General features: G+C 47.5%; 2 protein-coding genes across 7 annotated transcripts in view; one reads left to right on the top strand and one right to left on the bottom strand.

Annotated features, from left to right (window-relative positions):
• The window catches only part of ALS2 (alsin Rho guanine nucleotide exchange factor ALS2), a 223,933-nt gene that overhangs the window by 71,896 nt on the left and 124,744 nt on the right, over positions 1-27,293 (top strand). The window lies entirely within an intron of this gene.
• FZD7 (frizzled class receptor 7) lies at positions 1,622-5,859 on the bottom strand. The gene has a single exon (XM_080600455.1). The coding sequence runs from the start codon at positions 5,312-5,314 to the stop codon at positions 3,593-3,595; it is 1,722 nt and encodes a 573-aa protein (XP_080456581.1). The 5' UTR covers positions 5,315-5,859; the 3' UTR covers positions 1,622-3,592.

Here is a 27,293-nt window from a genome sequence, read left to right as displayed (position 1 = left end):
CTGCTATTTCGTTATCGGAATGGTGGTACAGATTTTTATTCCAGAAGGCCAGACGCTATCGCTACTTGAAATTCTCCAAATTGTTTCCACTGTGAGCAAATTCAGTCTTGATGTGAGTCACATCTGCTTAAAACTTAACAGCAGTTGCTCCTACTTTATACCAGCATCAAATTTCACCTACAGTCTTAAATTTTAAAAATCAAGTTAAATCCCAGGATTTGGATAGTTTTGTATAAGTGACTTAAAATCCAGAAGTACCTAATAGGAAATCCTGAAATAAAAGCATACAACTTTAGTGGTTTCTGGTGGAAACATAAACGTTTCCTTTCAGATATGAATATCTCATGTGAACTAAAAAAAAAAAAAAAGTCTAATTTAAGTTTTTCCATATACAGACAAAAAATAGCTATCACACCTAAACGCAGTTTCTCATCCAGCTCACAGGGATGAGTCGTGAGTGGAGAGAAAAGCAGGGAGTTAGGCAGCTTGCAGAAACGGCAAGCTTGGCTGCTTGTGATGTATTAAGGATTAATTGCATGTTTAGCAAGGCAGCCATGGCTGCACAGTGCAGGGGCGCCGGTCCCACCACTGCTCCCACCGCTGCTCCCCTATCCTTCTGAGCGCGAGCTGTTTTAGCTGTTCCTTCATTCCGGCCGGCACTGGCGGATTACTGGGAGGAAATGTTTATAGAAAGGTTCAGGTTTCCTCAGCGAGTGGAGTGAGCCCCTCAGCAATTATCAGTGAGCTCATGTCATAAAGCAGTTTGAAGCCGCCCGGCTCACGGGAAAGCAAAGGCCTTTTCAAAAAGGAAATTTGACAAGTGAAAGATTCTAGGGAACAGATAGCGGTGGTTTCAAATGAAAGATGGGGCTTTTCTAGAAAGGCAGCAGAAATGGGGCCAGCTCTGAAAGTATCTTAAATCAGTAGTTTATAAACTTTAAATGTAAAAGGTTATTTTTTAAAAGCACAGCATCCAAATAAAATAGTGCCCAGAAAAAGCAACTGCTGCAGTATGCTCAGTACATGAAACATTGCAACCAGAACTACCGTGATGGCAGGCTGCTGTGGCATCTTAGATCTGTTTTGCAACTAAACTTTCGATATAGTCATGGTTTAAGGCAAAGGAAAGGTAATGAACCCAATAAATAGGATGAAGTCATTGCAAATAAAATGTTGGAAATTATCAACATTTCACAGATGAGGAAAAAAGCTATGATTTATTTTATAGCACCTGTAGCACCCTCCCTTTCCTTAATTTCAAAGTCCATTTGGAATGGGAAGAGAGCATTATCCCTATTTAATAGATAAGGAAACTGGCTTATCAGCTTGCCTTCACCAAGAGGCAGAGCCTGGAAGAAAGCCTCAAGCAAGGGCAAACATTTGGAAAAGCCTCAAAATGCTGTCTTCTGTTGTTAGGGGCCAGGACTTCTGAAAGACTAGTTTCAAGTCATGCTGAGTTTCTGATCACTTGTGCATTTACCCAAACATCTCTTCCATCTCTCACAACAAAGCTGGGGGGGATGGACACGAACGCAATCCAGGACAGGGCTAGGACACTCCCAGAGCTGTCCCCTTTCCGTAACATGTTACATGTTCCAAGACTAAAAGAAGTTCAGAGCCCTTGTATTAAAAATCATTTATTTTGTGATCTGTACATGGGATGAAGCAGGGCCTCATACAGACCTTCAAAAAAATCAAGTAAAAACATAAATACATATTTTCTTACAAAAAAAATGAGATTTACAAAATATACATACTGCACTTGTCTTACAGGTGTTTTTTTTTTTTCTTTTTTCTCCACATGCACATTATAAAAGACAAAATCTCAAGCCCTGCAAGTCTGAGATCAGATATACTGAAGGATTTGGCTGATGGGCCCATTGCTCACACCCAGACTACTGGTATGCCTTCAGCCAGCAGTCTGCACCCTCACCCTGAACAGAACATTTTTTTCCCCTCTTTTTTAGTTCCAGGCAATTCCCCCCTCCCCACCCCCCCACCACAAAAAAAAAAAAAAAAAAGAGCAGCCATAGGGTGGAGACTTGCTGAAAATCCAGAGTTTCCTATTTTGTCCTTAGGCAAGAATACACACACACACACACATATATACTTATAAAAACAACCCTTCAGTGAATATAAAGGTAGAGTAGTATGTAAAAAAAAAAAAGTCAACATAAAAATTTAATAGAAAAATCTGTCACATTTCAAAACAAAACCGATGGATTTAATGATTAATTTCTCAGTGTCCTTCCTTCCAAGACGTGATCACTGGAAACTTAAACAGCTGTATTTTAGCTAAAATGAAAAGGCTTCTCCCTTGTGATAACTCCTTTCTTTTAAAACCAAATCCCAGTCCCCCCCAGCCCCTCCTGCACCATGAGTCATTGTAATGCAGTTCAGGGAATCTGAGGAGCAAGCAAATTGGTCCATCATGAGCCAAAAGTATTCTTCCTGTCCCCAGAAGCCAGTTGTATGTTGACTTTACCTGCAGCAATCTCACTACAAAGCAGGAGAGAAAGCAGGTTTATGGGAAGGAAACGAAAAAAAAAATAGTATCTTTGTGTTACATATTTTAATGGATCTTGTTTTGGCAGGTGCTCTCAGTTACGCTCCTTTCCCTCTAAGTCTTGCATTTCCTTCAGCTTAGAAAAGCAACCCATACTGAACAGTACGAGAACATCCTGCCTGCTCCTTTTTCATAAAAGGAATGTTTATTTCTGTGAGCTCCTCACATCCAAGGGTGAACCTCAACGACTTCTTTTTGTTAGTTTGCCCATAAAAACCGATCCCATGCTTATGCCTTTCTACACAGAAAACACTTTTGTTTCCCCCTTTGTCTCCTAGAACAAAGGCAAGGGGGAAAAGCCTTCTGCTGAAAAGCAACAAGTCATTTCTTTTCAGGGTGTGGAATAGCAACCCCCTCCTTCCCCACAGCAGCAAGAACAACAGACTGAGGGCCGAATTCTCACTTTGAAATTATTAAAACAGGTATCACTGAGGTTAAAAAAAAAAAAAAAAAAGAGGAACTTGTAAGTTGACAGAACAGAGGCATCTCACCAGCACATGATCTGGGCTGTAGCTGGTTATAGAGTACTCACGTGATTGTTACTCCTTCAAACGTGGAGACAGTAACCTAAGGCTCAGGAGCTGCCCTGCGGGCCGCAGTTTGACCCAAGCAATTCAGAGTTTGGCTACTTCTCGGCAGGGGCAGCTCGACACATCAGGCTTCCCCTCCTGCTCATCCGGAGTGAGGCAGGATGGTTTTAGTTGGGCTGGTTTTGCTTTCCTGCACAGGGCCTTGGGGGAGAGAGAGGTAAAGGGGACTTCTGGCAGGTGAAGGACTCTCCCACCCCAGCAGCAGCCTCTCTTTCTGTGCTCTTCCACTTAGTTGGGCACGAGCACCATTGGACACGGTGCATATGGTCCCTTATGCAAATATTTTTTTTTAAACCCTCTGGGAGAAGGAAAGTTTTGAAAAGCCTCCCTTCCTCTGTGTTCAGGGAGCTGAGCTGTTGCCTCCCTTCTGCTGAGTATCCCTCTCCTCCGTGTGTGTGCGTGTGCATGTGTGCGCGCCAGGGAGGGCAGGAGGGTCTCATACTGCCGTCTCGCCTTTGCTGCCGGTGCTCAGTCTGTGGTAGAAGCGTCGCCAGGACTGAAGGGTTTTGCCAGACCAGATCCAAAAGCCAGTTGTGATGCCAACAATCATGGTCATGAGGTACTTGATCATGAAGACTGTGAAGTCTGGGCTCATGGGGGCAAAGTGGCTGGGGCATGGCACAGCGTAGGTTTTGCAGGTCTGGAGGAGCCACGTCTTCTCCCAGGTGCCACGGAAGGCCTGCTCATAGAAGTAACATGCCAGGACAATGGTGGCAGGTACCGTGTAGAGGACGCTGAAGACCCCGATGCGCACCATAAGCTTCTCCAGTTTCTCTGTCTTGGTGCCATCGTGCTTCATGATGGTGCGGATGCGAAACAGGGACACGAAGCCGGCAAGCAAGAAGGAAGTGCCAATGAACAGGTACACAAACAAGGGTGCCAGCACGAAGCCTCGCAGCGAGTCCACGCTGTAGATACCTACGTAACACACCCCACTGAGCACATCCCCGTCCACCTGCCCCATGGCCAATATGGTGATGGTTTTGACAGCGGGCACAGCCCAGGCAGCCAGGTGGAAGTACTGGGAGTTGGCCTCGATGGCCTCGTGGCCCCACTTCATGCCAGCAGCCAGGAACCAGGTGAGGGACAGGATGACCCACCAGATGGAGCTAGCCATGCCGAAGAAGTAGAGAATCATGAAGAGAATAGTGCAGCCTTCTTTCTTGGTGCCTTGGGCCACGGTGCGGTAGCCGTCCTCAGAGAAGCGCTCCAGGCACACCACCCGCTCCTCCAGCAAGAATCCCGCCGCGTAGGCCACTGCCACCATGAAGTAGCAGCCCGAAAGGAAGATGATGGGCCGCTCGGGGTAGCTGAAGCGGCGCATGTCCACCAGGTAGGTGAGCACAGTGAAGAGGGTGGAGGCGCAGCAGAGCACGGACCAGACACCCACCCACAGCCGGGCGAATCGCACCTCTGCCTCCTTGAAGTACATGAGCCCATTGGGCCGTGACGGCTCGCAGGGGGCTCCGCAGTCCCGTTCCCCCAGGAACCGGTAGCCCAAGTAAGGGGGCACCTTGAGCTGCCGGGGGCAGGAGAAGGAGAAGCCGGAGGCAGGCTGCGGCGGGGTGAGGAAGTCAGGGAGGTAGCCGGCCGTGGGGTGGGCGGTGGCCCCCCGGCCTGCGGCCCCTCCAGGTCCCGGTGGGGCGTCCGATGTGTTTTGCCCCACGCAGATCTCACCCGCGCCGTGGACTGGAAAGTTCTCGCAGCGGAGCCGCTCCGGCCACTGGAAGCCGAACTTGTTCATGAGGGCCTCGCAGCCCTGGCGGGCCCGCTCGCAGAGGGAGCGGCAGGGTGGGATGGCCTGCTCCAGCACGGTGCACACGGGCGCGTACATGGAGCAGAGGAAGAACTTGAGCTCGGCCGAGCACTGCACCTTGACCAGCGGGTAGAACTGGTGCACCTCCAGCCCCGCGTCCTCCTGGTTGGTGTGGCCCAGCAGGTTGGGCAGGATGGTCTGGTTGTAGGCGATATCCGTGCAGAGCGGGATGGAGATGGGCTGGCAGAAGCCGTGGTCCGGTACGGAGATGCCCTTCTCGCCGTGGTACTGGTGGGCCGCCGCGCCCGCCGAGGGGGCCCCCAGCAGGGCGGCCAGCAGCAGGGCGGCCGGGCCCAGGACGGGGCAGCCGCCGGCGGCCGCTGCTCCTCCTCCGGCCCGCATCGCCGGGGGCCCGGGGAGGCCTTCAGAGCCGGGCGGCGCGGCGCCCCAGGGGCATCGGCAGCGCCCGGAGGGCGGCGGCGGAGCGCGGCTCGGCGGCTGCTGCCTCGGCTCCGGCGGCGCGGCGGCGGCGGCGCTTCCCCGGCGAAAGTTTCCCGAGCCGCTCTCGCCGGAGGAGGCTCCGCGCGGGCACAAACGGCGACGACGGCTCCCGCCGGCTCCGCGCAGGGTCACGCGGCGGCGGCGGCGCGGCGCTGGCTGCTCCCCGCCCGGCTGCCGAGCCCCGACGGCGGGGATTTGGGTTGCGGCTAACCGGATTAGCACCGCGCCCGGCTGAGCCGTGTCTTGCACTCGGGGGCTTAAAGAACTTTGAAAATCCAATTACTGCGCGATGCGATGCGATGCGATCCTCCCCTCGGCTCCGCTCCCGACGGGCGCCGCCGCGAGCCGCTCGGTCGGGGCAGTCTGTGCGCGCCGCGCCTCGCCGCTCCGCCCGCGCCCCGCCGCCACCGCCCGCCCCGCAGCTCCCGGCCCGTGGCCGCGGCGGGCACAAAAAGCCCCATATACGCGCGGGCGCGCCGCCGGGCCACGCCCCCGCCGCCGGCCCCATTCACAAACCGCGCCGGGGGCGGGGCCTCGCGGGGCCCTCCCGCCAATCCCCGGCGCCCGCCCGCCGGTCCCCGCGCCCGCCCGCCAATCCCGCGGCGCGCCGGGGGCGGGGCCCGAGGCGCGGCGGAGAAGTTGCGCCCAACTTTTTCCCATCGCCGCCAGGGCAGGGCGGGCCGGGGGCGGCCGGGCGGGGTGGGATGAGATGGGATGAGATGAGATGGGATCGGATGGGACGGGACGGGATGGGTTGGGATGGGATGGGGGGAGCCGCCCCGGGGCCCCCCGCCCCTCCTCTCTCCTCCGCGCTGCAGGGCACAGCCGGGCGGGGGGGCTCGCTCAGGGTGGCCCGAGCAAACTAAAATTAACTGCCTGCTTTCTGAGCAGGCTTTGAAAATGCAAACAGCTGCCTGTGCCCAGAGTTATTAAAAAAAAAAAAAAAAATGCACCGCCCGGGTACGGTTGCAGAATGAGCTGATTGCGTTGTTGGGATGTTCGTGTCTGCACGCCATCGCCTCCCCCAGCGTGGGGGGGTTGATTTGTTATCACAGCGTGACCGTTGGTTTTTGCTGGCAGAATAAACACTTTATTCATGCAGATCTAAGCTTTAGCTAGGGGAAAGCTGATTTTTTTGGAACGTCCAGTGTTACTGAAGCTAAGAGGAGAAATTTTATATCCCCAGCCATATTGCTGCAAGCCCTTAAAGAGACTCCAAAAAGCTGTAAAAAAGCATCATTTCCTCTATGGAAGCACCCTGCCTGTCTGCAAGAGAAAACGCGTAGGTCAGGGAAGGGATGTTACCAGCCTGCCGAGCGATGGTGACCAGATCTAGAGCTAGACCGGCATGCATTTGCTGGGGACAGAAGTGTGCGTTTTTGCAGCATAGCTGTGTTTTGAAGTGCACCACCAAGCCACGGATTGCTGGAACCATCATGCTTCTGGAAGGCGCAGGCAAGGAGAGAGTCCTGGGCAGCACAGAGGGGGGGAGTGCTTAACAAAAGCCCTACAATGGTGGCTGCTTTCCCCTTCATGCTGGCCTGTGAGAGCCTGTGGTCAAAGACAGGCTGCGACGAAGTCTTATCCAATCCACCCCATCCCTCCGTGTGAGGAGAGAGGAACTGTACTATTCAAATGGCTACTTTTATTCCACTCTTGTATTCAGGATTGTGCTCATATTGTGTCTAAGCAAATACACCGGTCTGTACCGGTGCCTGGAAGGCAGTTCAAGAGAGCAGAGTTTGGCTCAGGGAGCTCCAACAGCAGTTGTTGGACAAATGTTTCCCATATCCTCTCCTGCTCATGAACAATGTGTCCTCATACCAGTAAGACCATGGAACTTCAGCTTTTGTTATATTTGTTAAGAGAAGTTGACAATTATAAATGGGTTTACTAAAATAAATTTATTCTCTAAAAGTGGACATGGATTTAAAAATAATGTTCTGCTCTCCAAAATACGTACATGGCAGGACTAGCTACTTGTGCTTGCAACAGTTGCTTCTGGAAAGGAAGTCTTTTCTTCATTCTCAATTATAGCTGTTGGAGGGCGCATAAGAACTTAAGTTTTTCAGTTTGATCAGGCTCGTTATCTGAATTACTTGCTTTTATACACCTAGTGACTAAGCAGGTTTTTCTGATACACTTGCCTAAATAACCTCCCATGGTAAAATCTTCCATGAACTTATTTACTGTTATTTTTTTTTATTTTTTTCCCCTCTGGCTGTTAGTAACCTTCAAAAAGATTATTCTTTCTGATTTTTTTTTTAATTATTTCCTCACCCCGTCTTTCTATAACACTCCATGAGCTGTTGAGTCATCTATCTTTAATAATCACCTTAGAGCTTCTATTTTTTACTTTGGCTTATACGACTGACTTCATCTGCAAAGCATTTTGTGACATTCACTATGAAAAATGTTAGAGGAAAGGAGATGTTTCACTGGCAGGCAATGACAATGCAGAGAAAGGAAAGGAGCTGCAAACTTTCTGCCCTGTGCATGGACCATTGTGATTTCTGTATGTAGTGAGACACACTCTGAGCTAATAAAATGGTATTGCAAGAAACTATCAGCAATATGGAGACAGTGACAGAAACTATTCAGAGTAAGGAATGTCAGACTAAGTGGCAAGAAATGTACTGGGTATTTATTTACAAGAAAGGGCAGATGGCATCAGTGGTTCCCCCTGTTTTCTGCCGGTCCCATTCATTAGAGTCATTGCTGTGAACCATAGTATGAATGAAAAGACGACTGGGAGCTCTGGTGTGTGCAGTAAAAGCAGTATGACTCCCTCACATTTATATTGAACGTAACGTAGAATCAGTGAAACAAAAGGAAAAAAAAAGTAAGCAGAAAAGAAGGAAGGAAAGCCGTTATCTTCAGTTATTTCTTAGTGAGATATGAAGAGAGTAAACTTATTATGTGGAATGACACTGCTAGGACATTTCAGATGGCAGGAACGTACAACAGAATTTACTAAGATGGAGGAAGAAATTCACTTGGGCAAATTCCATTTTTTTTCATATTTAGACCATTGGGAGATGCGATACAGTCACTGAGGGAGGGAGCGGCAGTCTCAGAATGGCAGATTGTGGCCTGGGAAAATCTCAGACTGCCAAGTCAGTCTAAGGCATCCTGACAGCTTTCAGCAAACAAGGAAAAAAAAAAAAGGCAAAATCCAGGATTCTGAAATGTAGGTTACCCCAGATCATCCAGGGCCTCCGTAAGTAACATCAGTCTTGTTCCAAATGGCAGCAAATTTGTGCTCATCTCCTGTTTTTGCCTCCATCTAAATTCACAAGTTTTAGCCTGCAAAGTTACTTAAACTTCCTCACAGCAGCAGGAACTCTCATCAGCACATAGGCACAGGCAGCCACCGTTAGGAGGTTATCAGCCACACAGAACAACTGTGCCGCACAGGACTTCACAGACTCTGAGAAATTGTCTATTGCAACCACACAGGAGTTCAAAAGGTTTTCTCAAAAAATCTCCCAGCTGCTGGTGTCCTGAATATCTCATGTTGCCTCTTGTTTGCCACCAATAAACCTGGAAGACCAAAATCCTGGTAAGTCCACAATACCAGAATAACTACAGAGACTCTGGTACCAACTCTGGAGCCGTCTGACTACACTGCTCTACATAGCGAGAAATTGTTAGGAACAAACAATTATATGTCTTTTTACACATTTAAAAATAGATCCAGTTTGACTTCCAAGCTAAGTGTGAGTGAGGAGCAGCAATCCCGACATGATGTCTTTTCCTGCTGTTTTAAAGCCTCCTTAAACGTTGCCAATATCATTTTCCTTGTTTCCTATCCCATCTGATAGAAAACTCTTCCCATGGGGGGAGGGAAATCAAAACAAAACACCCCCTCCCCACCCCGCCAGCCAGTAGTTATTTTGGGTGCCGGAGGGTGAACATTTTCAGATTATCTGCTGCAAGGTTTCCAGTCCTCATTGCCCTCAGAAGAACAAAGGGCAGCGTTTCCACCTTCTCCTTCTGCCCGCTCTGCAGGAACTTGCCGCTGGTGGAGGGCTCTCGCCAGCCCTCCTGCCACCCTGCCCGGCTGGAGCCAGCTGAACTGTGAGACTCGCTGAGGTTACATGACTAAATAACTTCCATGACAATTTCCATCTCAGCCTTCTGAAGCACACTCACATATATTCTTACATGATCAGGCAGGCTGTTGAGCTAAGAACATCAAAATTTGCACTCCCTAAAGCTCAGTGGGGAGATGCCAGGAGCCTGGGGGGGAAGTGATGCATGCAAATTCTACGTAACGATTTGCATAATTAGAAATAAAATAAGTTCACAGTGTTATATCTGCTTGCATTTTTATCAGTCCAGTAGATTACTCTAAATTGTGTATCGTTTGAGCTCACCAAAGAAGTCTGGTGTTTCTGTAATGAGACAGGAGAGCCTGGTAGTTCACAGGCAGAGCAGGGAAGGGAAGTCCCTGCCCCCCACCATGGAGCCTTAATTTGAAATTAGATTGAAGACATAAGAAACTGATTGAAAAGAGCATATGGGGAGGGCACAGGTGACAAAAGGAAGGGGATACTGCTGGAGGGGATGTGGTTTCCCACAGTGAGAAAGGTAAAAGCTGGTTGCATCATGGATTTGTAAGATAATTATTAGCTTATGAAGTAGTATCCCAAAGGATACAGTGGAAGCTCCACTGCCTTCCACATTTATGATCAAATTGGAGAAAACATTAGGAAACATTCACAAAGATGGACTGTCGGGCTGGTGATTGCTTTTGTCTCAGATCCATGAATAAGAAAACAAAATCTGAAGTTGATCAGCTCATGCCCACTCAGCAGCTCAGTGAGGACATCAGTTACACTTTAACCCTTGCGTGACTCTTTGAATTCCCCTGTCCCTTTAAAGTGGATTTAATCTGTTTTCTCAGTATTTTGGGGTTGCAGAGGCCTTTGGTACAAAAAGCAGACAGCTCCTCTCTCTTTTACATTCCTAAACAAGGTGCTTTTATAACAAGACAAATTGTCTGCTAGCAGCAGTATTAGCAGCCAGGGCCTGGCATCACTCTGGGCGCAGTGATATCACAGGATGAAGAAGGGAAGCTTCCAGTGGCAGGACGGAAAAAAATGACATTTGTGTCTGTTGTTCCCTGTCCATCAGAGGAGAAGATGCTGCTCTGAGAATCTGGAGGTAGCACAGGCACGGGCAAACTTTCTTTTTGGTTCTTTCACTCTTAAAAGGTACTTCTGTTATGGTGCAGTGCTTGGACACTTCTGAGACTGCTGTAGCTGATTTTGGCTGATTTTGTGTACCGGGATATGAACGTGCTGAGGGAGCTCCACATGCGGAGGTGCTTGGGACGCAACTGCCCCAGGCTCCCTGGGCCTTCCCGCAGAGGCCACAGGAGTCCCAGCCTCAGGGGTGCTCCAGCTCCCCTGAGTTTCTTCCCGCTTCTGTGAAAAGGACCCACGGGTCTGCAGAGGTCTCGAGCAGAGTCACTGCTTATTTTATAGCCCTAGAAGTATTACAGGGCCAAACAAAACATAGATGCGCCCTTCCCTGCTTACTCTTGCCACCATGGAATGTTTTTCAGAGTTTGGCAAGTGTCTTTGTGGTCCAAGCTCCCCTTCCCAGAGCTGTATTCCTCCAGACCTCTCTTCCACATCAGAGATCTGCTTTTTCTAATTTTTTCTTGGCTGCGAGCCAATTTCCTTGAACTAGCCTGGGTGCTCTGTCAGTCATCCCTTTTCCTCCAAAATGCAGCAATTTTGTTCCTTTTGTGTAATTCCCCTCTCTATAAATCCTCCTTCAGTTTCTGAGGCCAGAGACAAGTGCTAACACCTGATTTCTGTGTCCTTCTTGAAAGAACAGCACAGTTACAAAGCCCAGCTGTCTGCAGAAAAAATAGAAGCCCAGTTCTTGCTTCAGCCAGCTGATTCTGCATAGCTCTGCCATTTGTGTAGCTGCCATTAAGGTGACTGAAATCTCTTATCCAGGAGCTTTTCTGAACCCGCCTCTGGCTGACTGAGGTACGTAACGCACAATTTAATGAAAAACAGCCATGTTCCTCAAGTTTATACATAAATTTCCCATCTCATTGCAGATGGTGCCACAGTATTTGTGACCACTTGAATTATATTTCGCTTCCAGCTGCTCCAGGTTGGTGCGGGTTTAGCGGCTGGCTGCTCTGATCACTTTCCTGTTGATACCGTTTGATTGTGAGGAATGCAGTAGTGCAATGTATTGTGCTATATTGTTGTCATTTATGCCCAGCCTTGTTTTGTCTTTTTATAGTCCCATTTATTTGAGATTGTATTTTAAACTCTTTAATGCAGAGGCTGAGGGCTTGCACTTGTCCTGTTTGTGTTAACGGCAAATGTTTCACTTGTTTCAATGGAAACAGAGCCAAGGCCTCGAATTCTGTTTATGTAGGAAGGAGAACCGGATTTAGCCCAAAATAAGAAATGGGAAAGAGCCATTACATCGCTCAGTCCCTGCTTTAATAAATGCTAGTGGTTTAACTAGTCTAGTTTTAAATACCTTGAATAATGGGAGCTCTGCTATTTCTCGTGGGATGTGATTCTGCCATCTAACAATCATGTTGGCAGGAAGCCACTGCCTGATGTTCAAACAAATGGTTTATCTTTGCTTGATTAAGGCCCGCTAAAGATGAGTGCAGCCTCCAGAAACACCACGTTGTTTCCAAAGCTTAGAAAACAAGGCAAGAAGAGCTGTTATTCAATACAGAATTTGCCAGATGTCTAAAGAGGCTAAGGAATTCCTAAGCCTCTGTTTACAAAATCCTCTCTCCTCCTTCCATGAATGCTTAAATTACAAATCACTGCTACCATCCTATGTTTAGGGTGAAATTTCCTTAACTGACTTCACTTCCAAAATGAGCTTGGAAAAAGAAACAAACATTTTAATTACTTTTATTTTCCCTCTTCCCCGTGGACTTGCACAAATTAACCCTCTCGCTTCGCAAGTACAGATAAACTGTTAAGCAGAATTGTTTCCTCCTTTGGTTTCAGTTGTGCCCCGGGGACCCGCTTGCCGAGGTGGTTCCCCGCTGCGAGGGAAGGTGAGGCTCTGCTGCCTGGGCTTCTGCCCGCCGCAGCCCCCCAAGCCTTGGAGATGGGCCCCGGCACAGAGCGCTGCTCTGTGCAGAACATTTCCCTTGCCCTGCGAGCCCCGGGGAGCAGTGATCCCAAGCGCATTTCAGCGAAGCAGCGCTGTTAAGGAAAAGGGACAGAGTGTAACAGACAGCTCTCCTGAGAAACTGGGGCTGTGAGGACCAGCATCTCGCGCTTTTCTTTGCCTTTTCTTTTAATCAGGCATTTCCAAACTGTAATTCCTCTCTCGGTGTCAGCCTGCATTGACTGAAGCTGCTTTTTCGCTGGGAACAATAGTACTGAATGGCGCTGGAGATACCGCACTGATCTCCTTCCCTGGAAGGAGGGGAACCAGAAAGCAGCACTTTAAATAAGCTCCCTCCTCATGGAGTCTCTGAAGGGAATAAGGGCCCATTTTCTTAATTACATGTTCATTAGTATGTTTAGTGCTCTCCTCCCTCTCTTCCCCCAGCCCTGCCACCTGGGAGTTCCTACTATGTTACTGGAAAGCCACAGAGGTTTATTTAAATACCACATAGTCAGATTGGAATGAAAAGCTATGAAGCTTCCCCTCTTTAATACTTTTTGAAATTATTTATGGGCTATGCTTCTTGCCTACGTAGAAGGTGCCTTCTGAGATTCCTGCAAGTCAATGCAGAAATAGCTGTTTGAATTGAGCAATAATTAGAAGCATATGGAGCAAAGCAAAGCATCAGAGAAATCCCATTCTGCTAAAGAAACACTGCTGTCTGAAATAGATTTCAGCTGCATGTAACATTTTCTCATATGGGCCGAAAAGAAATAACATCATATGTCTGGTTTGCACCTACCAAAGCTGGGAAATTCAAAGTAACGTCTGAAATTCTGCTCTGAATTTAGTCTAATATTGCAAGGCATTTGCAGCCCCTGTGTTTTCCTGGACCATAGTTACAATTTCTTTTCTTTTATTTTTTTTCTCTAGACTTCAGAACAATGGAGATTCAACTTTTTTCTGGTGAATGCGTGTATATCTATATCTAGTGTTTTTCTCTCAATCGCTGCATTTTTTAAAAAAAGGTGTAAAACACTACGGGAATGTTCATGGCTGAGGACATGGTTACGATCTTTTGTAATCCACAGGCTCAGTCTGGGGAGGTACTCAGAGCTCTCAAATCCTAATTTGCTGCCAAATTCTTACGTGCTTGATGTGGTAGACTGTTTCACTCCTGACTTCTAAAAATAGCAGGTCCTGCTCTCATTGCTCCCACAGATCATCCCTTTGAGTTAGAGATAACTGCAAACTCTCAGCCCCTTCAGGGGAGACATACAGCACCCAAGCTCAGGTTTTAACTCTGTATTTCTCATTTGCTTTGTTTGCACGAGTGGAACTGAACTCAGTTTGCTTTGGGACTCCTGCAGTACCTCGTTGTTAGCATGAGATGATTTTCTTTTGACAGCTCTAACTTACTGACCTGATACCTAGCCCTAAAAGCATGTTTTGGTCAGCTGCTACACGTGTACAGTAAAGCTATGGTTTTAGTGACCAACTCACTCATGTTTATTCTGTGTTTTTCAAGAGGGAGGAAACCACACCACAATATGCTGGAGTATCCACTAGCCATTGTAAAAAACAGGAGTGTTTTAAAATTATAAGGGGACAAGATATTTCTGAAAGCGTAAATACCATAGGACTCCAAAATGTTCAAAATCTGTGCTGCTCAAGATTTTTTTACAAATGGGTTTGATGGTTTTGCCTGGAGTGGAAGTTACAAGTCACAGAAAAAAATAAATAAATCAGGTTCTGAAGAAAACGTGCAACAGTGGCAGGTTACTGCTTTCTTCCCGAGGTGGGCTAGGGGCCTTGTAACCGTGCGGTGTCTGGCCGCACGTGCTGGAGCCCTGAGGAGCAAGCATCAAGGCAAGACCTGCAGTGTGCCAAGTGGTGCTCAGAGCATGGTTGGTGGCACTCTCCTGCTTGCCCCTGTGCCCCAGGCCTGTGCTGCCGTAGGCGCAGCGTTTTGCCTGGGGAAAACTGAAATTCCAGCTGCTGATTGCTGTGAAAGTACAGTTGCAGAAGCAGAGACGTTAGTGCTGGTGTCTTTGCCAAACTCCTACCAGTTTATTTTTTGTAAAGGCTGTTGTGGGGCTGTATAACACAGGAAGAGGAGGGCTGAGATGAAAATAACAAGTTTCTGGGCAAAGCAGATGAGTCCTCCTGCAGCATTTCAGAGTTGTCCCACACAGTGCATTGGTGGTGGAGTGCAAATCCTGGAGACCTCCTGTGGGTGCTGATGGCATTTTGTTAAGGTTGGGGATCTGTGGTCTGGTGCTTCAAATGGGAATTTGAAGGGGAGCCCCATCTCTGGGTGGCACAGTCAGCGTAGTGCCCGTGGCTCCTGGGTAGGGAGACAACAGGCCTCTGATATGTGGTGGTGTTATTATTGTTACTGTTATCTATGTGCAGTGTGATCCTTCCTGCTTTCGTAGACCTAACAATAAAGACATTTTTTGCCCAGCGAAATTTCTTCATGCAAAGTCTCGCTGCGGTAGAGAAGGGCGCTGTCGTGAAGCAGGCTGCGGAAGGCCGGGCGGCTGAAGAGGTTGCTGTCCCCAGCCCATCCTGCCCCGTGCCCCGCGACCCTTGCCTCCAGCACAAGGACACCGGCAAGGCTCAGAGCCCTTGGAGGGAGGGGCCCAGCTGGTAGCCTGCTGTATTTGAGCGCTTCACAATTGGCACGGCTCAGCTTCACTCCATCAGCCTGCAACCCCAGTGGTTCCTGGAGCAGTGGTACTTTTTGGCCCAGGCATCCCTGCATGAGGGACAGCAGTGCTGACGGTGGCAGGGCTCTACGAAGGGCTGAGAGTTGCTACACCCGTCTGATTTCATCGGTGTGTGTGACTCTACACTCCCCCTGGCCGCAAGGGTCAGCTCCTTAGGAGTAAAGTCTATAGGAGCTGCTGTTGGCATGTTATGCAGATACTGTGAGTTTGGGCTCTCAGAAAAAACCTGAGCAGCTGCCTAACATCTAGTCCCCAGCTTTCAAGTTGGCTATCTGAAAGCTGGGTTTTGTTTGTTTGTTTTTTAAAGCAGGGCTGGTTCTCCCTTTAAGATGCTCTCAGATTCTGGGTACCTACCACGAGGGACAGAGGGGCGTGGAGGGGTCCCAGGCTGCTTCTGAGCTTCTTCAGGGGCACCGAGCCACCCCAGGGAAGCTGCTCACGAGCTGGAACTGAAGGTGGGCAGCTGGGAACCAGCACAAGTGGTATTTTGCTAGATGGATTCCCTGGGGTCAAAGGGCTTGTTTCCTAACAGGGCCAGCTAAAAACAAAATCCCTGAACCAGTATGAGGGTTATATGAAACTTCATTATTGCTTTTGTTCGTCTTTAAAAGTAATGATTTGATTATGAATACCCTTTAAACTATATTTTTATCAAAATCACTTTTGAAAATAATTGTTGAAATTTTTTAAAGAAAATTAAATTTATTGGTGGTATTTAAAGTAATCTCTTTTTCAAACATGATAAAAAACAGTACTTGGGGTGGGAGCTCCTGTGGAAGCATTGTATGTGTGTGGGGATGACCCAAAATGTAAATAATCCCAACATTTTCTTCTGAAAATACTTGAAAAAAGGATTTTTCAGGAGTACATGACATTCTTTTCCTATTCGTGAGCATACAGTTAAAAGAAAAATCAGGTCCATTTTTAATGCAAAAATTCCAAGTGTTTATAAACAGAAGCAAAAACAAAAGCTTTGTTTTTTATACCCAAATTGTATAGCCAGTGAGCACAGGCACCCCCTTGACTCCAGGAGGAATTAGTCACTTGCATAATCAAGCCTGGGGAGCTCATTTTGTCATGCTCAAAGGGCCACAGTGGTGCAACAGTAGGGGTGGAGGGATCAGCAAGCACCAACAATGAATTCCCTTCATTTTTCCAATTTAAGGCCTGAGCAGAGGAAATGCAAAGCTTTTCTTTTTCTCTCTCTCTTTTTTTTTTTTCCCAAGGGTAGATGAAAAGAGTGAGGCAGTAAAGGAGCCAGGTTGACACCTGTATCTGTGACAGCTCAGGCAAGGGAAATAGTGGGAAGGAATCTGCTGGCAGCAATTTGAAACTGTACCCCTTCCTGCCTTGGACGCTTTGACGGATGGCGCAGCTTTGTGCAGCCATATGGTCGAACATCTTGAAGGGCCAGCGCGGAGGTGCTGGTGCCAGCGCTGGGAAGGGGAACCAAGTCATTAGCGGCAAGCAGGTCTCTGAGGAGAGGAGCCGTTAATTCATAACCTTCCCTCGAGGCTCGCTGTCCTCTCGGCGCAGCACGGGGGGAAGGTGAGGTCCAGCGGCACCGGGGAGCCGCGCAGTTACAAGGACAGGCTTCGTGCTCGGGGCGCAGCGCGTCCTGTGTGGGGAGCGTGCCGTGCAGTAATATGGGGGAGACCAAAGGACTCCCTCGTCAGCATTTCCCTGTTTACTCACCTCCCTCCCTCTTTTTATTCATCCCAAAATAACATTTGGCTTCGTTACAAACCGTCCCATCGGTTTCTCCCTGCGGAGGAGCAGCACTGGCAGGACACGGCTCACGCAGGCAGTGCTGCAGCTCGGAGCCAAGGAGAGCAGAGCTCCCCGGCCTGGGCCCCTGCCTGTGCTGCCGCCGAGTAATGGAAAGCATAAAGCAGCAGCAGGGCCAGCAAGATAAGAGCTGTAATGACCGCTACGGGTTCCCGCTTTCCCTTTTATTGCTTGGTACGTTACGTTTGTTTCCAGCAGAGGAGAGTTGCTGTGTGAGTGGCTATGCTGGTTGCATTGGGCTGAGCTCCCTACATGGTTATGTGGATGGACTCCAGGGACAGAGCTACACTTCCCCTTAATAAGCTCCTCGCACCACATTAAAGATAAAAGGGGAAGGGAAATATTTATATTCTGACAAAGCAGCTCTTCCCTTCAGGCTCTTGTTTTATTTATTAGCTTGCTCTGTCCCTCTTCTGCAGTTTTTTCTCTGTTTCAATGCCTGTGCTCTCTTTTTCTCCTTTATTCACTAATTTCATCCCTGGGAGACGGTGACAGTGAAACTTAAGAATTGCTGTCCAAGACATCAGATTCAAATTGTGTAATTCCCAGCTGATAACTACAGCTCTCCCCCCATCTGTGTTTTTAGCACAGAGTAGTGATTTATAGTGCTTGAACAATTGAATATATTACATCTGGCTTACTCCAGTTGCTTTTAGATGAAACTGTAGAAATGGGGTGAGTTGGATTTTTGAGGGTTGTTGTTGTTTGTTTGTTTTTTATACATTGCAACACAGCTGCTGAATATCCTCCCCTGTTTGTGTAGGCAATGGAAACCACTATCATTCTTCTCTGTAGAAGCCCTTACCGAGACATGACACAGCTACACTGAGACCTTTCTAACCTCATTCATCAAACACTTCCTTCCCTCTGAGGCCTTATCCCTGGGGACTATTCATTTCCTTCAACTAATACACCACGTGAAAGGAATCTTGGGTAGATTCTTGTGTCTGCGTCTAGCTCCGAATTTGTATAAAGGTTCAAGAAAACATAAAGAATGATACTAATCCATGCAATATATAGTATTCCCTATACATGCTTGCTTTTGCTGCTTCTCATACGTTGCAGAAAATCATGTACTAGCTTAAAGTGTCAGGGGACACCAGAGCCTGTGTTATAATTATTTTTAGAGCTGTATTGTCTCGCTGCAATCAAGTAGCTCTCCTGAGCGTGAAGCATCCAAATGAGAGAGTTGGTGCCCAGAAGCATCACCTCGCTGACATTGTCACGTCGCTGCCCGTTGTCATAGAATTGCAGAGCATCTGCGAAGGACAGCCTTTGCACCACCCTGTTTAAGGATGTTTGCTGCAAACTGATGAATGAATCCCTCGCAGCGGGCTAGGGGAGCAGGCTCGTTTTTACCATTCACAGTCCCAAACAAAAAAGTGCCAGGGCTCTGTTTCCAGACTGATCAGGAAGGCAAAGGAATTTGTTAATTGATTTTTCTCTCTCCCGTATCAATTAATGAAGCCCATCAAGGGAGATGTGTGCTCTTTTCTCTTAGTTAATTAATCCTTTTCCTTTATCTTCACAAATAACAGCAATAAAGCAATTAGCAAAGGATTTACAGGGTGTGGAGCAGTGAGAGATTCCTCTGGCCCCTCTGCAGCTCAAGCTGTTCAGTGTGGCTGCAATTCAGGCTCTAAGGGGATTTGTGTTCCCCACCTTCTGTGGTGTGGCTGCTGAAAGCCTGGCCTCCTCAAGATGTGAAATCCCATCTTGCTTTCCCCTAAGGGAGAGTTAACAACTTCGGTGCCAGTTCTCAGCAAAGGCCGGTGCTGGGACAGCAGTGCCAGCATTTAAAAAGGATGGGCGCTGTGACACCACCGTCCCTGCAGCCACTGAGCCTGTGGCTCCCAGGGAGGCTGCAGTGGGGCAGGGGGTGCTGGGCCACCCCAGCCCCTTGCTCCTTACAGAAGGGCAGCCCCTCCACATCTCTCCCTTCTCCTGGCCCAGCCCATACAAGAAGCCCTCAGAAAATGAACCTACCTAAGCCGTGATGCTGCAGGATGGGAGCAACAGGAGGAGGGAGTTGACTTCTGTGCTCTGTGACAGTGAGGTGTTAAATGGGTTTTGCTGTTTTGCCCAGCTGTTTGGGCTCACCTGAACAGCTGACCCCAAACTGCCCGACATGGCTGCCTTGATGGTGGATGCCCTTCGCAGAAGTGGCTGCAACTGCACGGGATGGGGAGAGCGCTGGCAGAGAGCAGTGCCTCTGTACAGGATATTCATGCCTGTGACGGAGCATCTGGCCCTGTGCTTGGCTGCTCATGTCAGCTTCTGCCAGTGGCTCTCCTGGCTGGTTCCCTTCTGACTCACCTCTTTGTACCTGCCCACGCTTTTCTTCTCTCCTGGTGTGCAGGTGAGTCCTGTCATTTGACCGTGGCAGGACTGCTGGGTGGAGAACAGCAAGAAATGTGCAGCTTCCAGCATCTGGCAAGGAAAGGGGCATTTCTGATTCTTTCTATTTTGAAATGTTTGTATGACGGGCAAGTAAGCTAAGTCAAGACTCAAAGATTTCGAGCATTATTTAGACAGGTTTGAGAAATGAGCTTATCATTGCTTTTCCATATGCACGTGTGTGGTGTGAGCCGATTCTGCCCGCTTCCCCGCATGCCTCTGCACAGGGCTTGGCATGGAGGGTGTAAAAGTTCACCCTGCGCTAGGGAGCACAGCGTGCTTGACTGGTTTGGATCATTTCATGCTTCCACACAGTAATTTCCTGTCCTTTGCCCTTAAATGTTATTACCAAAGAGTAAGTTCATTGATAATAACCCATTTAAGGAAAGCTTTGCAGGGTGTTTCTCTTTGCCTGCTACTTAAGCAATTTGCCAGCACATGAGAGCGAGCAGCAGATCCTGAGGCACTGCAGCAAGAAGCATCCGAGTGTTCAGCGTGTGTTCAGCCTCCTCCCTCCTGCCCACAGCTCCCCCTCTGCCTTCTCATTAGCAGCAGCAGTGTGTTGCTGGAAGGCCCATCTCCACCCTTTTTCTGGAGGCTCAAAGAGCTGGAAATGAAAATCTCCCTTTTTCATGCTCCAAGCTATGAAAAGTGGGTTCCCCAGGTGGCTCGGTGGCCTGGGAAAGGCGGCAGAGTAGCACAGAGGAGAGTGGGTCAGAGAAGTTTGCCCCAGCAAAGAGATGTGGCAGGGCTGGCAAATACTTGGTTGACCCTCAGCCTCCTGTTTCCACCCCAGCTGGCCCAGTTAGCTCTGTGCTGGTTTTGTCTGCCCCTCAGGCTTTGTGAACTGCCCAAAACCGGCGAGGGGAAGAGCTGAAGATATCTAGGAAGCATTTTCTGCTCTTAGAGCACTGGGCTGCTTCATCAGTCCAAATTCCCATCTCTAACACAAGCTTCACAGGAAAACTTTCTGATAGAGTGCACTTTATTTTAACTATGTGTCCGCTAAATATATCTGACTTGGGTTGATCCTTCTGTTACTGGGAGGAAGTGCCTTGTTTTTTTTCTATGTCTACCTTGTAGCTCGCTCACCTTTGCCATGCCTATCTCCATTTTGAAATGTAAACTTGGTGTGCCACTATCGAGTGACAGTGAAGAGATGTGGATGTTCTGTGTGACAGAGTGTATATAGCAGATGCATATTTGTCCTGAAGGCGACTTGCAATGTTTCATCCCAAGGGAAAGAAGAATGACCTTTAGTCTGTCTGGATATTTTACAGTCTGTCCTTCCTTTTCTGTTTCCTGTGAGGTTAAAGACCTGCTGGTGATGATTAAAAGTACTGTAGTTCTTTTTCTCTCTAAATAGTTTTTTGAGTTATTTCAGAAGCAAGGAAGAGGCTAGAAAGGTTTAGCTGCATCTTCCTTTTCACCCTGATGTCCACCAGAAGTCAGATTCTGTCACATTTTACTTTCTAGTGAAAGGAAAACTTAATAACCTTTCCTTTCTGTTCCTATCCAGCAGCTGAACACCCCCACCCCCTCAGACACATTCACAGGATATTTTTTCTCTCTTCATACCAACAGCTCAGTTGCATGGTGCCAGCATGGGATCTCTAGACTGGGACTTCTAACCCTGCTGGGTCCATGTTTGGTAACATTGCAGCTGATCAGAGCCAGGTTCAGAAATACCTTGCTAATTACAGCAGAAATGGTGGTCAGGGTTTGTATCAGATCTTTTTCCTTGGGCTCTTTTTTTTTTACCATAGCTGCCATACTTCTTTCTGGAGAACTGTGGGCAGAAATGTTCGCAAAGCTATTGTGGAGAAAAAAACATAGCAAGGTGATGCTGGAAGATCATCTGTGCATTGTACAGATGGTCTGCACGTGCACCGCAAACCTAGTGCTTCGGGAAATGTTGAATTTACTCTGCCCTGGCTTCACAGCTGATTCCAACGTGTACCATCAGCCCCTTTGACACTTCTCGGAAGTGTTGGACTCACTTGCAGATTGCAGCTGATCAGTACAGATGCTATAGAAATGTCTGGGGATTCTGGACATGGAGTAGCCTGGGGGTTGCTGCCACACAGTACTTCCAGCTGGGCCACTGGACTCCCAGAAATCCCACACAAAGGTAAAGAAAGTCCTGCGATTATCCCTTCCTCCCAGACAAAATCTGTGGGCATAAGAGGGCATGCCCAATTAAACCCAGACGTGTTAGCCGTGCTCTAATCTGTCCGCTGGATGTCTGCAAGATGTGGAGAGATCAGGCAGAAGATGAATGGTGTGGCATCTAAAACCACACGTTGCTGTGAGTAATGTTAGCATATTGAGGCAGCCTTTCATTCCCAGTGTTTCTCAAAAGTAATTAGTGTGAAGTTCTCCACAGGATCAACATTTGAAGTACTCGTTCCACTCCACATTGTCTCCTTTCCCAGTTTCTAATCTTCTCTTAATTCATCATGTGTGCTTAGTGGCAAGTCTGTGTGTAGCAGTTTGATGTCTTTGCATTCAATTCTGCCTTTATATCTGGGATAATCTGAATTCTCTCACTGAACACAGCCCATCCCATGTAGCCAGGAGATCAGATGAGGCCAACCATCCTGCTCTCAAACTTTCCCAAACAAGAAGGATGTAAAAAAAAGCTGTTGGCTGTCCTGGGCTCCCAGCTAGGGCTCGCAGCCGTTTGGTTGGAAGGCACCAAAGGAGATCTGCTTGAGCTATGGAACAGCTGCTGAAATTGCAAATGGAACAATCCAAGAAAATCAGTGGTTTCAGCTCCCTCTCTACCTGCATCTAGCCTGCGGGCCCTGCATGGCAATTAGTCTGCCTGGAGGTGGGTGCCTTACTACAGGCTCCCCGAAGCCCTAGCTGCTGTCTAGGAGGGGTAGAGCCCATCCCAGGACCAGAATGCCCTGCTAGCGGTTTGTGTCCCCCCAGGTAAGCTGCACCATTACAAGCCCACCCAAATTTAAAAAACTACTGGGAGATGTGCCAAAGAAGAATTCCCTGTTTTAAATTGTTGTGGAAGTCACTACTCTCCCACATTAGAACTGCAGACTGCAGCTGGGGCTTTGTGTTAACACGGTGACTTGGATGAACACCTATGGATCTGCCAGCCAGGCCAGGACTTCGTGGCTGCTGCCTGGAGCCAGGGTGAGAAGAGCTGGGGAGCCCTGGCTGCCACCCTGACGGAGTGCTGCAAAGGGGCCTCTCACCTGGACCCCTCACGTGGTGGTGGGCAGCACGGCCCTGAGGCACGCAGTGCCTTGGTCTCTCAAAGACAGGCAAAAGGCGTATTTCAAGACTCAGATTAGTCATAAGCCAGGCTGGAAAAAGCATTTTGTCTTCCCTGTTTCACTTAATCTCCCTGCACTGCTGCCTTTGGGTTTAAATATTACTTTCTGGGGAATTTTTGTCTGGCCTCATTTTGTACCTGTCTCATTCACCCACCCTCTGCTTTGCTTCCCTGGCAGATGGCTCCTCTTAGCTCATGAACCTGCTGCTTAGTAATTACATTAAGGCAATGGAAACGGGGCCTTTTATTTCTCAATTTTTCCTCTCTGTAAGCAGGGTGGAGGTAATTGGGGACTGGAAGAGATGGAGCAGCAGTTCACTGCAGATGCCCTATAGTAGCCAACATGTGTAGTCAGATCCCCACCCTCTTATCGAAGTACATGGAATTGGAACAAGGCAAGACCTGCATCATTCCGTAAAATTGGTATTCAGAATGTACCTACTTTAATTACCTTACATGGGGAGGGCAGTTCCTGGTGTAAAAGTTTCATTTTGTCTCCAGAAGTCCATTTTCACATGGTCTTGCCGGTCCCAGGATGAGCCCACTACATGCAAAGCGCCTGCTGCCCTAGTTAAAATCACCTGGATGTACAGCTTTTCTGTGCTAAACAGGGCAAGGCCCTTTAGTATCAAGACATTAATATACGAGTCGCACTTAATTTAAGTGACTTTATATAGCTTAATAGGGTCATATCCTGAAACTGCCAGGAAAAGCAGGATTCCCTTTTCTCCTTCAAGTAATTTACTTTTAATGGGATTCTTACCTGGCTGCCGTTCTGTTGCCCTGTGTCACTGAAATGAATCTGCTGAAATCTAGAATATAAACCTGTGTGTATCTCCATCTGTGGTATGTAACATCCCAGCCTCCTGAGAGCAGCCTGCTAGGGAAGATACCACGTAATGGTGCAGTAAATATAGGTCATCTTCAGTAGAATTTAGCTTTTAGCAAGTGGGAAAATCTTATACACAAGAGAGGAAAGAAAATTCCAAGTGTGAGCATCAGCTCTGTTCTTACGATGTGACCATATATGCTTGAGCTGTATAAACATACAATATAGCAAGCGTATGATGAAAAGCGACGTATTAGCTGAAGAAATATTTGCAGTATTTTCTATTAATGTCTGAAGCTGTCTGAATCTTTCAGGATGTCTTTCTTATCCCTTATATGTAATAGTTGAAAAACGTTCTCTGCCTTCTAGAAAAACAGTCTGTTTCTGATGCAGAGGCTTTTACTTTTAATCTGTAAGGTCTGACATTGACAAGTGACTTTAAGTCTAGGGTGTGAGAGGGAGAGGAAAAACAACTTCTTTATCTGAGCATGGACTTGAATGAACTCGATCAGGTGTCTGAATTACTTCTGATGCCGCAACACCAGCGCCCATCAAAGAGCTCTCCGTGGGTGATTTTGAAATGAACTTTTGAAAGCACTTTGAATTTTACCTTTTCCTTCTTATTCTGTGGCAAGACGATAATGTTCAACCATCAAACAAACAGGGAACACACAGGGAAGCTGTAATTTTACTAACATTATTCAGGATAAGCTAAACATAAAAAGCCACGAAGAATGCATTAGCCGTTGTCATAATATGACCAGAACCTTGTGGGTTTAAGTGAAAACTTTTGTATCACATCTGTTCTTTGTTCAGTCCATAGCTTGGAGATTAATCTCTAATGAGTGCCTAATCTGCTGCACTGTTCCCTGTGACTTGGCATAAACACTGATTTATTTAGTATAGTTTGGCTGTGATCATTTGCTCTGAGCTGGAATCACATATCTGCAGCCCTTCATTAGGGAATAATAAACACTTGGCATATTTTGAGTCAGTTAGACAGCGTCTAAAGTAATTTTTGCGACGTGGGTGGATTGGTAGATTGAAGCTACTTGGTGCTGAGACCCCTATACATGCACTGTTGATGGTTTGGGAGTTTAACTTTGGACTAGATGCTCACATGAATGGCTTAAACCCCGAAGATGTGTTTTGAAGCTGCCCAAAGGACCAGGCATTGACTCAAACCAGTTACGGAGTGGAGCTCATTAGCTTGTATCCACAGCAGTTCTGGCTTAGCAGCCAGAAGGAATCGAGCTGGTGCACACCAAAACCACTCTGCAAAGCAAACCAGTTCCTACTAAGTGTGGGTACTCAGGAAACTTGTATTTGCTTCAAGCCTTTACTACTGCTCTGGACCACAACGCTGATGTAGGAACACCCACTGGAATGCAAATAAAGTAAAGAAATAGATGTTTTCCCTGTATCTGTTACCTAAATGTAAAAGCTGTTTTGGTTAGTTCTTTTTTTTTTAATTCTTTTTTATTATTATTATTCTTTTTTTTTTTAAATGTACTATTTCAGGTTTTATATTTCTGAAACCAGTTTCTTAGTGACAGGATTTTCCATTCAGTGCTGAAAATGAAAATTCATACATTTTCATAGCCAGATTCACAAAAAAGCTTGAGGGCTAATTTTTAATGAGTCAGCATTTCTAGCTAGATCCAGATACTCAACAATTCCAATTTTACCTAGACAGCCCTTTATCCACTGTGCTGAGCTCTCTCACCTTGCTGCAGCTCACGTTCCATACCTGCGTGTGGCTTCACAACGGCCTTTGTCCAGCCACAAATCCCACGTAAAGGCATGTATCTGTGCGTGTGTGTGCATTTTTGTTGTTACTAAGAGCTCAGTCTGCTCTAATGGTGTTCCATGCAAGATATTTCCACTACAGTAGGCTTTGCATCAGATTCTCATGCCTTGGTTCGAGTGCCTGCTGGATTTACCAGCTTGCTTAGGTCAGCCTTGGCTGGGTTAACCTAATCTCTCTTCCTGGACCATCATCTGTCAGGATGGGTTTGGTATCCTGCCTCAAGGTGTATTGTCTATGATTACAAACACAGTCCCGAACAATGGTCTATTATCTTTTGTCTTGTCTTTTGAGTCGCTTCAGTTCTTTATTGGTGAAAATTCTTGCAGAACGCCACAGCTTCTTTACACGTGGAAGGAGTCTTCACGGCAGCACCCCCTTTCCCAAGAAAAGCCAGGTTCTCATAGGCAGCCTGAGTGCGTGACAGATGACGGCATGGCTGGGAATTCGTTTCAGGTTTCTCGGGCTTCTATTCTGAACGAGCACAAGGACTGAACGTTTTTCCTTCGACCCTTTTTGTGCGTGGTCACCAAAATCAGGTTGTTTCCCTTTGCATCCTTTCCCATCAGAGGGAGTTCTCTTTTGTGCCTGAGAAACGTGGTGGGAAATAAAAGCTGCAGCTCTTATTTCAGGCACCTCTGGCAGAAGTTAGCCTCCCCTCCCTGAAATCAGGCATTTAGTTCCGTCTGTCTCATTTTTAGTAATGCACACTTCCTGTTTCTTCAAGCTCAGCTCATACATCTGATTTTATCAGCTGTTCTCCTAATTGTACCATCTTCAGAAATGTTACTATAAGGTGAGATCTCTTCCCAGGACTTTTTGTACCGGTCTGAAGTTGTCAGGGCAAGGTCTTTACTTCACCAAGAAACGGGGGAAATTCAGTGACTGATTTTTTTTTTTTAATAACAACCAGATACTTTATAAGCTTAAGTATGTTTGTGACGGATGCTGATGCACAGGCACTACTGAGCAGTTTCTTTTGTTCACGCAAGCAGCTGTCTCACTGTTACACCTGAAGAGGTAATTAGAAAGATAAGTTGGAACACTAATTTGCAACATTCAGGCCTTCCCTGGGAAGGTATTGCCATGACAAAAGGAAATAAAGGAACTTGCAGTCAAGAACAGGGGCACTGTCCACCATTTTTCACTCTTACTGGCAGCTCTAGGCAACCTTTAACCTCTTCCCACCAGCCTCCTCAAAGAGGCTACACGATGCAGGAGAGTAAAGGCAAAGGCTCCGGTCTCCTCACACAGAAGGCCCCGTGCATTTATACTTAGAACAAATGTCTTTTATTCCAGTTCCCTCAGGCTCTTGTTTCTCTCAGGTACTCCAGCAGGAAAAAAGTAGAAGCAAAAAACCTGAACATACCACACATGCAAGGAGTAAGTTGCTTTATAACAAATTTATTAGACACATTTGAAATCAGTTTTATAGATTTCTAGCAGTTGGAATGATGTTATTTGTTTGTCTATCTTACTACCGTGGATAGAACAGTGCTTAACTCTGAATCCGCTTCCCCCAGATGAGTGACTGAACTGTGCAGCGTTGGCTGTGAGTGCAGATGCAGCTTGCAGGGAGAAGTACCGCTCAGTGACGCCTGCACAGACGTAGCCGTGACGAGTTGCACGCTCAGCGTCAGAGGCTGATGCTGCTGCAGTCTCACTCTGTCAGGACGTGGGACTCTTCTGCCAGTCATTGCATTTCGGTGATCAGAAAAGCTTGCCTCGTGCACTCCAAGACCCCCTACCGCTTATTTCAGTGAGCAGAAGACTAGGACTTAGAAAAGGAAGCTCTATCGGTAACCTGGAATCAATTGGTATAAAATTTCTCCCTATTTGGATCTCTTTTCGTGGGAGAAATATTATCAGTAGCCGTGTGTTAACTGGCAGGAAATTGCTTGCCCCGGGCTGCC

This window comes from Anser brachyrhynchus (genome assembly GCF_964034855.1).
Source record: "Anser brachyrhynchus genome assembly, chromosome: 7".
NCBI classification, from domain to species: domain Eukaryota; kingdom Metazoa; phylum Chordata; class Aves; order Anseriformes; family Anatidae; genus Anser; species Anser brachyrhynchus.
The sequence above is the reverse complement of the archived record's forward strand: the minus strand, read 5'-3'. Positions and strand labels throughout refer to the sequence as shown.

Bases quoted from the DNA above. Each gene is read 5' to 3' on its own strand.
- FZD7 (XM_080600455.1), bottom strand. From the start codon at position 5,314: ATGCGGGCCGGAGGAGGAGCAGCGGCCGCCGGCGGCTGCCCCGTCCTG.